Source organism: the organism of the source record quoted next, unplaced genomic scaffold (genome assembly GCF_019419815.1).
Source record: "Pyrus x bretschneideri cultivar Hongxiangsu unplaced genomic scaffold, Pyrus_bretschneideri_v1 Contig11, whole genome shotgun sequence".
NCBI lineage: Eukaryota > Viridiplantae > Streptophyta > Magnoliopsida > Rosales > Rosaceae > Pyrus > Pyrus x bretschneideri.
In genome coordinates, this window is record NW_025999402.1 from 6,281,899 (window position 1) to 6,295,309 (window position 13,411).

At 36.4% G+C, this 13,411-nt stretch overlaps 3 protein-coding genes and 1 non-coding gene across 4 annotated transcripts; 3 read left to right on the forward strand and 1 right to left on the reverse strand.

Moving 5' to 3' along the window:
• Positions 1-192: 192 nt before the first annotated feature.
• LOC103930568 (universal stress protein A-like protein) lies at positions 193-2,053 on the reverse strand. Its single transcript, XM_009339917.3, has 4 exons — positions 1,827-2,053; positions 1,613-1,722; positions 1,406-1,524; positions 193-462 (listed from the first exon to the last, which is right to left on the reverse strand). The coding sequence occupies exons 1-4, from the start codon at positions 2,002-2,004 to the stop codon at positions 366-368; spliced, it is 504 nt and encodes a 167-aa protein (XP_009338192.2). The 5' UTR covers positions 2,005-2,053; the 3' UTR covers positions 193-365.
• A 4,638-nt stretch (positions 2,054-6,691) lies between these two features.
• LOC103930569 (GTP-binding protein SAR1A-like) lies at positions 6,692-9,182 on the forward strand. Its single transcript, XM_009339918.3, has 3 exons — positions 6,692-6,879; positions 7,409-7,540; positions 8,601-9,182. The coding sequence occupies exons 1-3, from the start codon at positions 6,751-6,753 to the stop codon at positions 8,919-8,921; spliced, it is 582 nt and encodes a 193-aa protein (XP_009338193.1). The 5' UTR covers positions 6,692-6,750; the 3' UTR covers positions 8,922-9,182.
• LOC125473945 lies at positions 7,836-7,955 on the forward strand. The gene has a single exon (XR_007255684.1). It is a non-coding gene; the product is annotated as a small nucleolar RNA snoR83 (small nucleolar RNA).
• A 2,809-nt stretch (positions 9,183-11,991) lies between the features above and the next one.
• On the forward strand, positions 11,992-13,409 carry LOC103930619. The gene is made up of 4 exons (XM_009339978.2): positions 11,992-12,345; positions 12,434-12,498; positions 12,601-12,826; positions 13,081-13,409. The coding sequence occupies exons 1-4, from the start codon at positions 12,267-12,269 to the stop codon at positions 13,209-13,211; spliced, it is 501 nt and encodes a 166-aa protein (XP_009338253.2). The 5' UTR covers positions 11,992-12,266; the 3' UTR covers positions 13,212-13,409.
• The last annotated feature ends 2 nt before the right edge of the window (positions 13,410-13,411 follow it).

Below are 13,411 nucleotides of genomic sequence, written 5' to 3' on the forward strand. Positions count from 1 at the left end.
GTTGACGACGAATTCTATGCCTCTATTTCATATGGTATGTTCTGGATTCGATTTCTGAAGCTAGTAAATCGTACTATGGTAACTAGATAAAGACTGAAATGCCTTTGTAAGTTTCTCAGACCTCGAAAAGATAAATCGTTATGACGAAGCCACCAACTAGTTTTTTTTTTTTTAATTAATAATAAAAAAAAATTTAACAGAAAGTTCACTGCTTAGCTCAGTTAATAAATAAATACTAACAGCATGACATTATTTACATACCAAAAATTCCAAAGTAAAAATACAAGACATTTTTGAAGTAGAAAGGGTAAAAGGAAGAACATAAAGTGGTAAAAAGTAATAAAAAAGAGGTTTAATTAACAAAGTCATTTGCTCCCAGCATTTGTTTTTGGCTTCTTCACGATCAAGACAGGACACTTGACATTCTGTGCACAGTGATTGCTCACACTCCCAAGAAAAGCCCTGCAAAAACCCGACATTTTTATTTATTAAATAAATTCCATAATATCTGTTTCTATAATATAGACAAATGATTTTCTTATAATTTAAATTGTTACTAACCTCTCACCACACGCATAGGCGTGGCAATTTACCTTTTTGTATATTTTTTTATTTAAATACTTAATTTACATAATTTTTTAAAAATTATTTAAAAAAAATTGAATTAAAGACGTGAAACCTCCCACGTTGGTGGAAGGTTTTGCTTTTGTTTTTTCTATAATTTTAAATATTAAATTCATTTAAAATAAAAATATGATTAAATACTTTAGCTTCTTTTGGTTCAATTGTAATTTATGAAATTCTTAAGGGGTAATTTATGGTATTTTGAATATTTTACCATTTTAGGATGCTCACTTTATATATATATATAGATAATAATATAGGTTGAATTAATTTTTTCTTTGAATTTAATTTTTTTTATTTACAAATAGCCTTAACAAACAGGTTGTGTCGTATTTTTTTTATGCCCTACTTGTTATCTTAAAGAGTAAAATCGTGTAGACTCATATCTTAATAAGTTCTTAATAAGACAGAATAATGATTTAATTCGTTAATAGGTAATTTCTATTGTGTCGGAATAATGGGCTATGTAAATAATTACTGACTATATTTTATCGAGTTCTTAAGAGATACCGTTAATTACGCAACGCGTTAACGCGTTTTTTAACAGATGATTCAATCACGATCCGAATCATCAAGGATCAACCGAAAGCTTGTTATTTTTGTGTTGAGTTAACCGGTTCTGTAAAAAATTGCTAGGCCCATTTACTGGCAAAGAAGAAAATCAAAATACTACGAAATAGTTCGATCAGTTTACTGAAAACTATCGCTATATGGCACGAAAAAAGGTAAAATTTTTAAGATTATTAAAAAACCAAACTATATCATGGATGTTGGGACCCACCTCTTGATGACGCCATAGCCATGGCTTCCCATAACCAACACGTCAGCACGAAGCCGCTCCACCATCTGGCAAATGACATCCCTCGGATCTCCGCTCTCTACTTTCGTCTCCACCTTAAGCTGAAAAGGGCAACAATCGACCGTCTGATCAAAACCTAAAAGCAAAATGACAACTTTACCCTCACAATATCAAAATTCTGACGCTTACATCCGGCTGGAGGTCCTTGCACATCTTCTTGCCCTTGTCCATAACGCAGTCCGCCACATCAGCGCCGTACTTCTCCATTGCCGCCAAAATATCAGACGAAAACAAATACCCTGAATTCCAAACAAAATTACACAAAAAAGCCACTGAATCATATCCTATTCCCAAAATAACCTCAATAATCACAACAAAATACCTGAAGGGGCCTCTCTCCTACCTGTGCCGTCTAGAGCCGTAAACACAGCTCGCGGGGGCTTCGCGTAGAGAAGAACAAGGGTATCTTTGGAATTTTGCCCTGCAACGTTCTTCAGGCACCACGACAGCGCATGCATGCTCTCCTCGCCTTCGTCGACGGCCACGAGGATCCTCCGCTCGCTTTCTGCCACGTCAGTCATCTTTAACGATCGGACGGTCGAAATTCGAAAACAGTTTGAGATTTTTTCAAGTGGTTTCTGGAGATAGAGGCAGAGCTCCGTTGATGGAACAAGCAAAGGTGGTGGAGTGGGTATATATAGTAAAAAGATGGGTGGGATAATTTCTGTTGGCGGGTTGTGGGTTTGGGCTTTTGTGGAAGAGTGGTTTTCTATGACGGTGGGCCTGATATTTTTGTCTTGGTTTGAAAATTATCTGGATTCTGGAGTTTGGATAAGATTTCAGCTGTTTATATATTTTCCATAAAATATAATATCTCGTTTAACCGGACATAAAGGATATATTTTGGTCCACATTTTTATATAAAAACAAAAGAAAGGGCAAACATGATGAAAGATTCTGAGCTTGATTGGAAAATTTGTTTTTTTTATTTATGAAAAGAGTTACCAACATCATAGAATAATAAAGCTTAAGATGAGGTGCAAGTACTTATGTCCTAATTAATTTTAATAAATTCTTGGGTGCGACAGCTGTATGCATCAGGTTCTCGTAATGTGGATATTTTACATAAGTTGGATACTTATTGGGAGAAGTTGTCGATAATTTGTACTAAAAAATTTCTCTTCAACTTATACTAAATTTGTTACAGATGCATTATAAAAAAATGATTAGACACGATAATATTGGAAATAACTTTCAAATGATTGTTTGAATGGTGTTATTTTAGAAGTTTTTTGTATAGTGTCTTTATAGTACATTTCTTGTGTTTTAGGCTTTTAACGGTAGCGGTGTAGTGTTTTGAGTAGCTTATTGATTTTATCATAGATATATATTTTTAACCACTAAGTTTAACGTTGTTTGAAACATAAAGTGTAACTAGGTTTTTGAAATTAATAAGATATTTTGCTCATGATTGAATTACTACATGATAGAAGCCTAAATCTAAAATCTTTGTCGTGAATAACATGAACGATTAAATATTGGAATTGTAGACAAACACCAAATTAATGGTGAAGAACATTCCATGTCTACAACAAGAAAGGAATTTTAATTAAAATTATGACAAAAATATTTTATTTTATTGAACAAGCATAATTTGCAGTGCAAGGTGCCTCCCTAAAGATGGATGATATGGAATCAAGGAACCTCTCAACACATCAATATTCCTGAGCTATCAATTAAATTAATTATGTCTATTCACAAAACAACAAAATTAATGCCATCTTACTTTAATATACTTTCTTAAATAAAATAAAATTAATTAAAGAAACACTCGAGAAAATTAAAAATATGGTCGATGATTTTCAAGCACAAACAACTTTTGACTGCGTGATATTTTCTTCCAATCTGCCACGTTGCTTCGGACTATTTTGTTTACCTTGTTGTGCTTTTGACTGAACAATCTTTTCATCCAAGATAACTTGCGTCAATTCATGTGAAAAATACGGATTTTGTTTCATCAAGCGAGCGACTGGATAAGCAACATGTGATCCCAAGTGCTCTCGGAAAAGAAGGTGCAGTAACACCCTCTCTTCCTGGTGACGATTCCCACCCACCAGCCGTTGTCATACGCGTCGACAACTTCGCCGAAGTGAACTTCTGCTTCGCCACCGTTTGAGGAGTGGAAGGGGGTCGAGGTCGGACTTCGCTGACCATAACGGTTTCGTTGAGAGGTGTGAACTCATCGTCTTCTAAGAGTTCCTTGTATTCGACCACGTAGTTGTCCCCCATGTTTGACACCACGGTTGCTTCGTGGTAGGATGCGAGAAAGCCCTGCTCCTTGCTGCGCACTTCATTTCGTCGTCTCTTTTGAAAACCCTAGTTGTACGGTGTGGCAAATGAGGTGATTGCGAGTGAAAAACGGGAGTAGAACGAGAGTTCGACCCCGTTGGAGATGGTTGCGAGTGGAAAGAGGAAGTGGAGTGAGAGTTCTTTTTCTTATGAAGTATATTCCGAAACACCGGTGAATTCCAAGACTTTAGAACATTAGATAGTTCGCCCGAGTCTTTTCCCAACTCCTTTGTATCTTAATGTTTCTATATCTATGATCAACCTCATAATTCAGTGGAAGAATAATGGATGTTTCTATATTTTACTAAGTTACTAGCTACATATATACAAATTCAACCCTGCAATATATTTAACAAAAAAATAACATACTAATAAAAAATTTATTACATTGGTGAGGGAATCGAACTCTGACATATCTTGAAACATAACTCATAGAATCAAACCTTCCTAATCACTTGAGCTAACATCGAAGGCTTTTACCATTTCAAACATTTTAATTAATAAGAAAAAGAAAATTACAATTGCTAAATTGAAAAGTACTTACTGGTTTACAGGGGCGTTTTCTTGTTTCTTTGAGGTTTAAGTACCTAGATTCTTGAGTTTGGATGAGTTTTCTGAGCCCTTACTTACCACTAATTAAAGGTTAAACTTCGATGCAAAACCATCCTGCAGCTTTCTTAGTTAAGTATTACGCAATCGTGAATTAATCTTAGAAGCCTAATCTGTGTCTTCAATAATATGAGATGATTAATTTGCAGAATATTGCACACAAGGAAATTAAAGGTCAAGAACTTTCCAAGTCCATAGCAAAATAAATATGTTGAAATAGTTTCCTCTTGATCAAAACAACAGAACTAATGGAATTTAAAACGTGGCATATATACATTCAAGAAATTAAGATAAAGGTATTAAACTTGAAATTAATCGATGATTTTCATTGTCTTATTCCACTTTTGATTACTTCAAATCGTCGATGACGATGCGAATTCAAGCCCAAACAGTTCTTGACTGCACGATCTTTAGTTCCCAGCCGGACTGCATGCGATGATGCTCATGATCTCGTTGAACTTCCGATTTCTTCACCTTTTCCTGCTCAATCTTTTCGTCCAAGATACACTCCACCAATTCATGTGAAAAATACGAGTTCTCCGCCACGAATCGACCTCGGTTTTTTCCAGGAAACCACCTTCCGTTCCTCCACTCCAGATGAGGCCTCAAGTGAGTAACCGGATACGCAATGTGATCCCATGTTGTTTCGAAAAACACGGTGCAGAAACCGCCTTTCTTCCCGGTGACGATCCCCACCCACCAGCCGTCGTTGTCGTACGCATCCACTTGTTCGCCGAAACCAAACTTTTTCTTTGCAGACGAGTAGTCCCTTGGGCCTGAAGGTAGGGTTTGGTTCGGGTGCGGAGGGCGGACGTCATGAGCCATCACGGTTTCTTTACAGTGCGTGCGCTCGTCGTCCTCCAGCAGCTCCTTGTACTCCACCACGTAATTGTCTCCCATGTTGGCGATGACCCTGGCTGCGTAGTAAGATCCGAGAAACCCCTTTTCCTTGCCGGTCACTTCGATCTCGTTGTCTCTTTCGAAAAACCTTTCCATACGGAATGCCTCCATTGGAGAAGAATGAAGCAGAAGAATGAGAGTTGGTGATTGTGAGCGAGATAAGGCAAGTAGAAGAATGAGAGAGCTATTGGTGTCCAAATGGCAATATATAGTCTGGAATATTTGGGCTTTCCTGTTCCTATTCGGTTTAGGATTTTGGCTTTCTTATTCAGATCAGGATTTGGAAGATTTTTTATATCTCACTGTTTCTATATTAATTTGACGCTTTGATAGCTATACATGTTTCTATATTATATAGGGAAGTGTTATTAGCACTCTAAAATTTTCATTCTGCACTTTTCATAAGTGTATTTTTTTTCTTAATATAGAAAATTTGAAGTGTAGAATAAGATTTTTAAAATGCTAATAACAATTCCTATTATATATTACGTTTTCATAAAAAGAAAATTGTTTCTATATTTTACGTATTTCTACCCCACCTACCAATGAAACCTTAGTACCAAAAGCAAGACAAATTTCAGAATGACTGCTTATTCAGGTATCTTTGAAATGAATTGGACGCCTGTATCACCTTGTAGTTCAACCAATCTCTTCGGTGTGAGCAGGAGGGGTGGACGCGCGAGCCGGGAGGATCCTCGTCGGATCTTTTTGAGGATTCTCGTCGGATACTTTTATAAGGATCTTCTAATCATATCTGTTTATCATATATCGTGTGATCAAAAATCATTATAATTTTTTATTTAAAAATTGAATATAAAGAATATCTGACAAAAACTGGTTGTATGATGTACGATGAACTGATGTCATTTTTGTCAACTCCCATTAGAATTCTGTCAAAATAAGTTATATTAGAATGCCCATTGCTACAATTATGTTAAAGTTAAGACTATTGCTCCAATTGGATTAAAGTAAAAGGATCATTAATACAATTTTTCTTATTTGATTTTTCATATTTGCCTCTTGATTCAACCTCACATGCATGCTCATTTTGATGGAAGTTCTAATGAAATTGACAAAAATGATCATAGTTGCACATTTTGGTAAGTTGAAAGACCAATGGTAATGGATTTTTAATTAAGGGATCATTGCTCTAATTAAGTTAAAATTGAGGAACCATTATTACAATTTACTCTATTCCAAAATGTATTAAACAAAGACAAATAAATATAAAAAGGAAAAATAAATCCCCACCGACCAACTTCGTCAAAAATGAAAATAAAACAAAAATCATATCCCAGCAGTTGGAAATTTAGAATCTAACGGCCCACAATTTCCAATTGCGTCCGAGACACATCACAGCCGTCCATGGACCTAACCCAGTAACAGTTCCACATAACTCTTTTCTACTTCTCAATCTCTCTGATATTGGGGGCAGGCTTTCGATCTGACGATTTCTGGGTGGAAACACCATGTTCTTGTTGGATTGGTTCTATGGGGTTCTTGCATCGCTCGGACTGTGGCAGAAGGAGGCCAAGATCTTGTTTTTGGGTCTCGACAATGCCGGCAAAACAACGTTGCTTCATATGCTCAAAGATGAGGTTTTTCTTTCAATCTCATCGTTTTAATCGGACTTTCTTCTAAATTTTGTTGGTGGGTTTTGGGTGCTTTCGAACTCGGTGAAGTTTGTGATTTTCAATGCTTCAATGGTGTTTTGGAATGATTGGTATTTTTTTTATGTTGAAATTTTCGTTTTTGTTTGGTGTTTAATCAATCCGGGGTCTGTTTGGTTGATGGGAAAGTGAAGATAAAGAAAATATGGACTGAAGGAATAGTTTGAGAGTGTAGTTGTTAATTATGCAATTGAAAATCTTTTTTCTTTTCTTTTGTGTAATTCGTATGGGTTTTTTTTAATTAGATTTTCTGCTCCCAATCCAATATTGAAGTATTGAGTTTAAGATGCTATTGAATCACTCAAATTTTAATATCTGGAAGAAGAAGAAGAAAGGAATAAAGCAATTTGCTCTTGTAATTGTTTTGATTTTAATTTTGATTTGGTTTGATAATTACTTAATTAGCGTAGAATTTAGTTTTCTGATTCTGGGTTTTGTTGTTGATGCATTGTTACAGAGGTTAGTTCAACACCAACCGACACAGTATCCGACATCCGAGGAGTTGAGCATTGGTAAAATCAAGTTCAAGGCTTTTGATTTGGGTGGACATCAGATTGCTCGCCGAGTTTGGAAAGATTACTATGCCAAGGTATCATTGATGATTTAATTCAAGAGGATGTATTGATATGTGATATGGCAACTGGTTTTCTGCATATATGAACTGTTTTAGCTTTTGTTACAATGGAAGTTATCTAGTTTGTGTTTGGACGACGTGAATCGTTGTTCTTGTATTTCACAAGTACCTTGCTGAATTAAACATTTCACTGCCCCCTAGTCGAATTGTCAAATTGGAAGCAAAGTTGATCTTAACCTACCCAAATAGTTGTTGTATGATCTTCTCGTACCACGTGCACGTAGTTGTCTTGGATGTTTGTGCCTCCATAATCCCAGATAAAAGTTTCTGTTTTTATCTGATTCATGGGAGGCAGATATAAATAATGGTAGTTCGCTGATAGCACCTTTTCTCTGTAAAAGGTATGCTAATGGTACCTCACTGCACATCCATCTTTTGCTTTGCAATTTCTTTATCTAGATCAATAGTGGGTTGATTACTTGCAGATCCCTTATTAGAAGTGCGAATGAACATTTCTTGTCAATTGCTATGTTTTGAAATTATCGTGTTTTTTAACTCCTATGAAACACTCATATTCGGGAGGAAAAAGTGCACAGTAGGACCTGCATAATGTAGTTAGATATGTTACAAGACGAGTTATTCTCTAAGAAGGTCATTAATTAAAAGAAGTTTATGCACCCCCTTAGATTGTAGTATATTTATTTGGAAACCATATACATATTGCTGGGGTTTATCATGGTGAAATGTAACAGCTGTGAAATAGGTTTGATAGAATATCTGGAATCGTTCACTAGAACGATCTTTGGGGTCTAGTTGATTGTCTAAGAAAGAATGGTTGTGTTGTTCATTAGTCTACGAGGGTAATTTCAAGTTATACTGGTTTTGTCTTGCTGCATATTATGTTATCTCTATGTTTCCTTGACGGGAAAAAGAAATGTAATCACTATGTTTCATCCTTGGTTATGCTGGTTTTGTCTTGCTTCATACTATGTTATCTCTATGTTTCCTTGACCGAAAAAGAAATGTTATCTCTATGTTTTGTCCTTGGTAATGCATTTCGTCTTTGTTGTGAAAGGTGGATGCCGTGGTTTACCTGGTGGATGCTTACGACAAGGAAAGGTTTGCAGAATCAAAAAAAGAGCTGGATGCTCTCCTCTCCGATGAATCACTGGCCACTGTTCCATTCCTTATTCTCGGAAACAAGATCGACATACCATACGCTGCCTCAGAAGAAGAGTTGCGCTTCCACCTCGGTCTGAACAACTTCACCACAGGCAAGGGTAAAGTAAACTTGCAAGACTCAAATGTCCGTCCCCTCGAGGTTTTCATGTGCAGTATTGTTCGGAAAATGGGTTATGGCGATGGCTTCAAGTGGCTTTCTCAGTACATTAAGTAGAGGGCGCTACACAGTAAAGACTAGGCTTCTCACTCGTCTTGTTTCCGATGAATTAGAGTTTTTTTTATATTGCTGGTGATATTTTTACCTTTTTGTTTTCTTGCTTCTTGAAATGAAAGAACAACTTCACATTCTTTAGAGACATTATAGCAATTGTAAATAAATGCGGTCCGACATCCTAGTCGATAGGGTGTTGGTTTCTACTCATGCGTCTTGGATTTGAAACTCTCCCTTCCTCTTAATTATTGTAATAGTTTCGAACCCATTTAAACATAAATAAAAATAAATAAAAATAAAAAACCTAATACTTTGTCTGCCGTACTTCACCTGAAAGACAAGTGAATTTTGAAAGCTATAGATGGTTGTAAGCTGTAATTGGTTAAGAACATTTACTTCTGCTTTTAAACTTGTGTGTTCGACCCTATTTCACTTGTATGGATAAAAATTATAAGCGGTTAAAAGTACTTACTTCTGCACTTAAACTCATGTGTTCAACCCTCTTATCCTATGTTGCTTGTATTGAAAGAAAGAAACCCTAGACTTTGCCAAATTCCAAAGATATTTCTCAAGTTATGATATGATCATAAATGATAAATTTTAGTAGTACCTATTGACATATCGATTATGATGCACACCCATATAAAAAAAATTATATGCATTGATAAGACCACTTAAATTTAGAACCGTGACACTAAAATTTGTTCTGGCTTTACAGCGGTATGATTGGGTTAGATTTGTAGGTAGATGTGTCAATAGATTTTTTGACCCGAATTCCAATATGAATTTGATTTAATTAATAGAATATGGATTTGTGATTTCAATTTGATAATCCTTTTATGATCTGAATTCGAGAATTTGTTAACAAATCAAATATGAAATTGAGCTAATTTGATTGATAAAAAAAAAAAATGTATAAGAAATCAGATCGGGTTTTCATATCAGATACTCGTTAACTTATCAAATTATATATGGATTTTCTTATTAAATATCCATCAGATTATCTGGTCAGATTATTTTACTTAACGGCTCGAATCTAGACTAATCTAATCCGATTTATCTATAAGTCTATCTATAAGTGCGCTAAATCCGTAAAATATAATAACTTTTTCTTTCAATCAAAGCGTATAATTTAGAAAAATTAAGAAATGAAAAGTATAAAATCTTCCAATTCCTAAACAGAATAGGAAAGCCAAAATTTTCTAAACAGAACAGGACTCTATATATACAAACAAGGCACTCGTCAACTCTCATTCTTTGGTAGCAACTAGCAAATCCAACTCTCATTCTTCTACTTCCTTTCCTTCACTGGCAAATAATTTGCAATGGGGCCTTCCCGTGCGATCCAACGGCGTACAAAAGCAACGGACTCTCGTCCTGCTTCCTCCTCTCGCTCGCAACTCGACGATCCAAATGAGTTCAGCCCCGAAAGAAGGTTTGAAACCAACAACGAAGTTGAAGTGTCAAGCAAGGAAGAGGGGTTCATCGGATCGTACTTCGCAGCTAGGGTTGTAGCCAACATGGGGGACAACTACGTTGTCGAGTACAAGGAGCTATTGGAGGATGACAAGCGCACGCTCTACAAAGAGACCGTCATGGCTCATGACGTCCGCCCTCCGCACCCGAACCAGACCCTACCGTTGAGCCCGAACGACTCATCTGCAAACAATGAAAAGTTTGGTTTCGGGGATTTGGTGGATGCGTACGACAATGACGGGTGGTGGACGGGGGTTGTCACCGGGGAGAAGGGCAGTTTCTACGCTGTGTTCTTCGAAACACCGTTGGATCACGTTGCTTATCCGGCTACTCACGTGAGACCTCATCTGGATTGGAGGAGAGGGAGGTGGTTTCCTGGCAAGAACAGGGAAAGGTTCTTGCATGGGAACCCAAATTTCTCAGAAGAGATGACGCAAGTTATCTTGGATGAAAAGATCGAGCAGTCAAAGTTAAATACATCAAGTTAATAAATCAAAATCCTCAGAGGCTATGCGATTAATCTGAAAAGAAAGATGGCGGGAACAAGAAGTTTAGACCATGTTTTTTAAGTTTTCTTGAGTTTAATTAATAATGTTACAGTTTTTAGGGTTTAATTTGAATATCAGCATCAAATATTGAAGTTAAAAATCACAGGATATAGTTGATTTTCGTATTTAGATTGGACTTGATATATGGTTAATTTTCCAATCAAATGTATATATATTAAGTCCGAAATCTAATTACATGCCTTTTTCTTCTACTTCTAGTTACCTCCTCCAAAACATTCAACTTTTAGCTAGCAACTGCTCTTGTTTTATCATTTGTTTGGGGGTGAAATTAAACTTGCAACGCCTGGCGTAGCTAACTAATACTTTCAGCTAGCATAAAGATTTTTCAATGTGCTTGGAATACAAGACAGTATGTCCTATGTGACTATACAAGTGGAAGAAAGTTTTCCCTTTAATTGTCCGTCCACTTGTATAATGACATATGACGTATGTGTTCGTATTCCGACACACTAAAAAATCTCTCCAACTAGTAGTAGACTTTCGCTTTTTACTAATAATTAATATAGCCTTTACACTATTCTTAATGGTGGGTGTGTTTGTTACAAGGATAACACTTTTAGGTACATTAAGCTAATATATTTGACGAAACTCTCTAATACATGCAGGTTTTCACATAATGATATGACTTATGTCTATTATAAGCTTAAGGGTGCCATAGCAATTCTACTCGTTCTGTTATGGCAAAGGATAAACAATAATTTCACTGATGCAACTCCATCCGTTTAAAAGCATTCACTCTGACACTTGAAAGTCATGTGTTAGATACTTTGGGCCTCCTACTACTCAAATCCAATGCCAGTGCATTATATTGATGCCGTTTGTATGCATAATTTGTATCCATTTTTTTTTATTAAAAAAACTGTACATCAACCGTCTAAAACATCTCTAGGGGGTGGCACTTGGACTTAATACATCATGCAATCCCAATGGTCTTTGAATATTAATCTAAACATTTGTTTTCTAATGACAAATTTAGTACTCAATTCTTGCACTCAAATTGATAAAAACTCAATAAAATAAAAAAATAAAATAAAACTCAAGAACAAGTACAAAGTTGGTGGCTTACTTACCAAATTCACTCATCTACAAGTCCCATTTTCCTCATCCATTTTCTCGCTATAACTATCTAAAACCACCACCTCAATCTCTCTCCTTTTTGGTTTACCAATTGTGAGGCAAGATCCTCTCTCTCTCTCTCTCTCTCTCTCTCATGCCTCGTTAAAAAGATCAAAAACCCATATAATACCCCAGTCACTACTACTAATATCAATTTCATATACAAATCATCTCTTACAAAGTTACAATGGCTTCTATTATCCTCCCAAAACACAAGTTCTTCTGCCTTACTCTTCTTCTCATTGCAGCTTGTTGCTCCTACTCAGGTAATACTTCGCGTTCATGACGCCCTCTTGCGCTTTCTTTCTGTTTCCTAGCTGATTGTGTTCATACGATTGTCTCAATATGTTGCAGGATACGCAGAGGACAACCCAGCGCAGACGTTTGTGACAGCCTTGGCATGTTTCAGCAACAAGTTTGTGAGTGCAAACCATGCTCATAACGTGATTTCATGTTATACGAACATCATTAGGTCCTCGATTTTGTTTCTTATTGATTTTGTTTTGATTTGGAGTGATCAGATTTATGCTGGTTGTAATGAAGCATACAGATTGAATGAGAGTGGAGAATTTAACGTGCCTCCTGAAGCAACTAATTCGTTCTGCCGTGGACCATGTTTTGAAGAGACGCAACAAGTTCTGAACTGCGTCGATAGAATGTTTTCAAACTTCGTTTTCGGCAATAGAGCAACACTGCCAGAGCTGAGAAGTGCACTTCGTGCTGGCTGCAGCTACACAAATCAAATAGGTAAGCGAAAAGAATCACAAAAACTTATGAGTAGCAGTCCGGCTCTGTGTAGGACGTCTTGTCTTTATGACACGTCTTGAGAAAACCTCAGGTCTGATCAACTTTTTTCGACTTTGATTCTGTTTATTGACATGGTTGATTTTTGAGGATCAAAGTTAAAATACTGAGTAGTAGCGGGGTTCTCTAAACACGTATTGTTATTAAGAGAGACAAGACCGAGAATCTCTCGTGATAATAAAATTTTGTCTGTGCAGGGAGGTTCAATGGTTTTGGGCCCTTTGGTCAGTACCAAGGTGAAACAAGCAGTGCACAGAAGCTACCAAAGTTCGTCAGTTTTTTCACGTTCTTAATTGTTACCGGGTTCTGTCTCTTCATCCTACACTGACCATGTGATAACGTCAAAACTTCACGCGCGCGACCGACACCAGCACATCTCCTAAACTTAAAACCGCACCATATACACCATTTATACTCGACTGCCATAACGTACTGCAATCTAGTGTTACATGAACAATCATAGATTACTCCTACGACGAAAGATCTTGTATGTTGTGGTTTGTAACAAGTTATTTTTCTTTCGATATT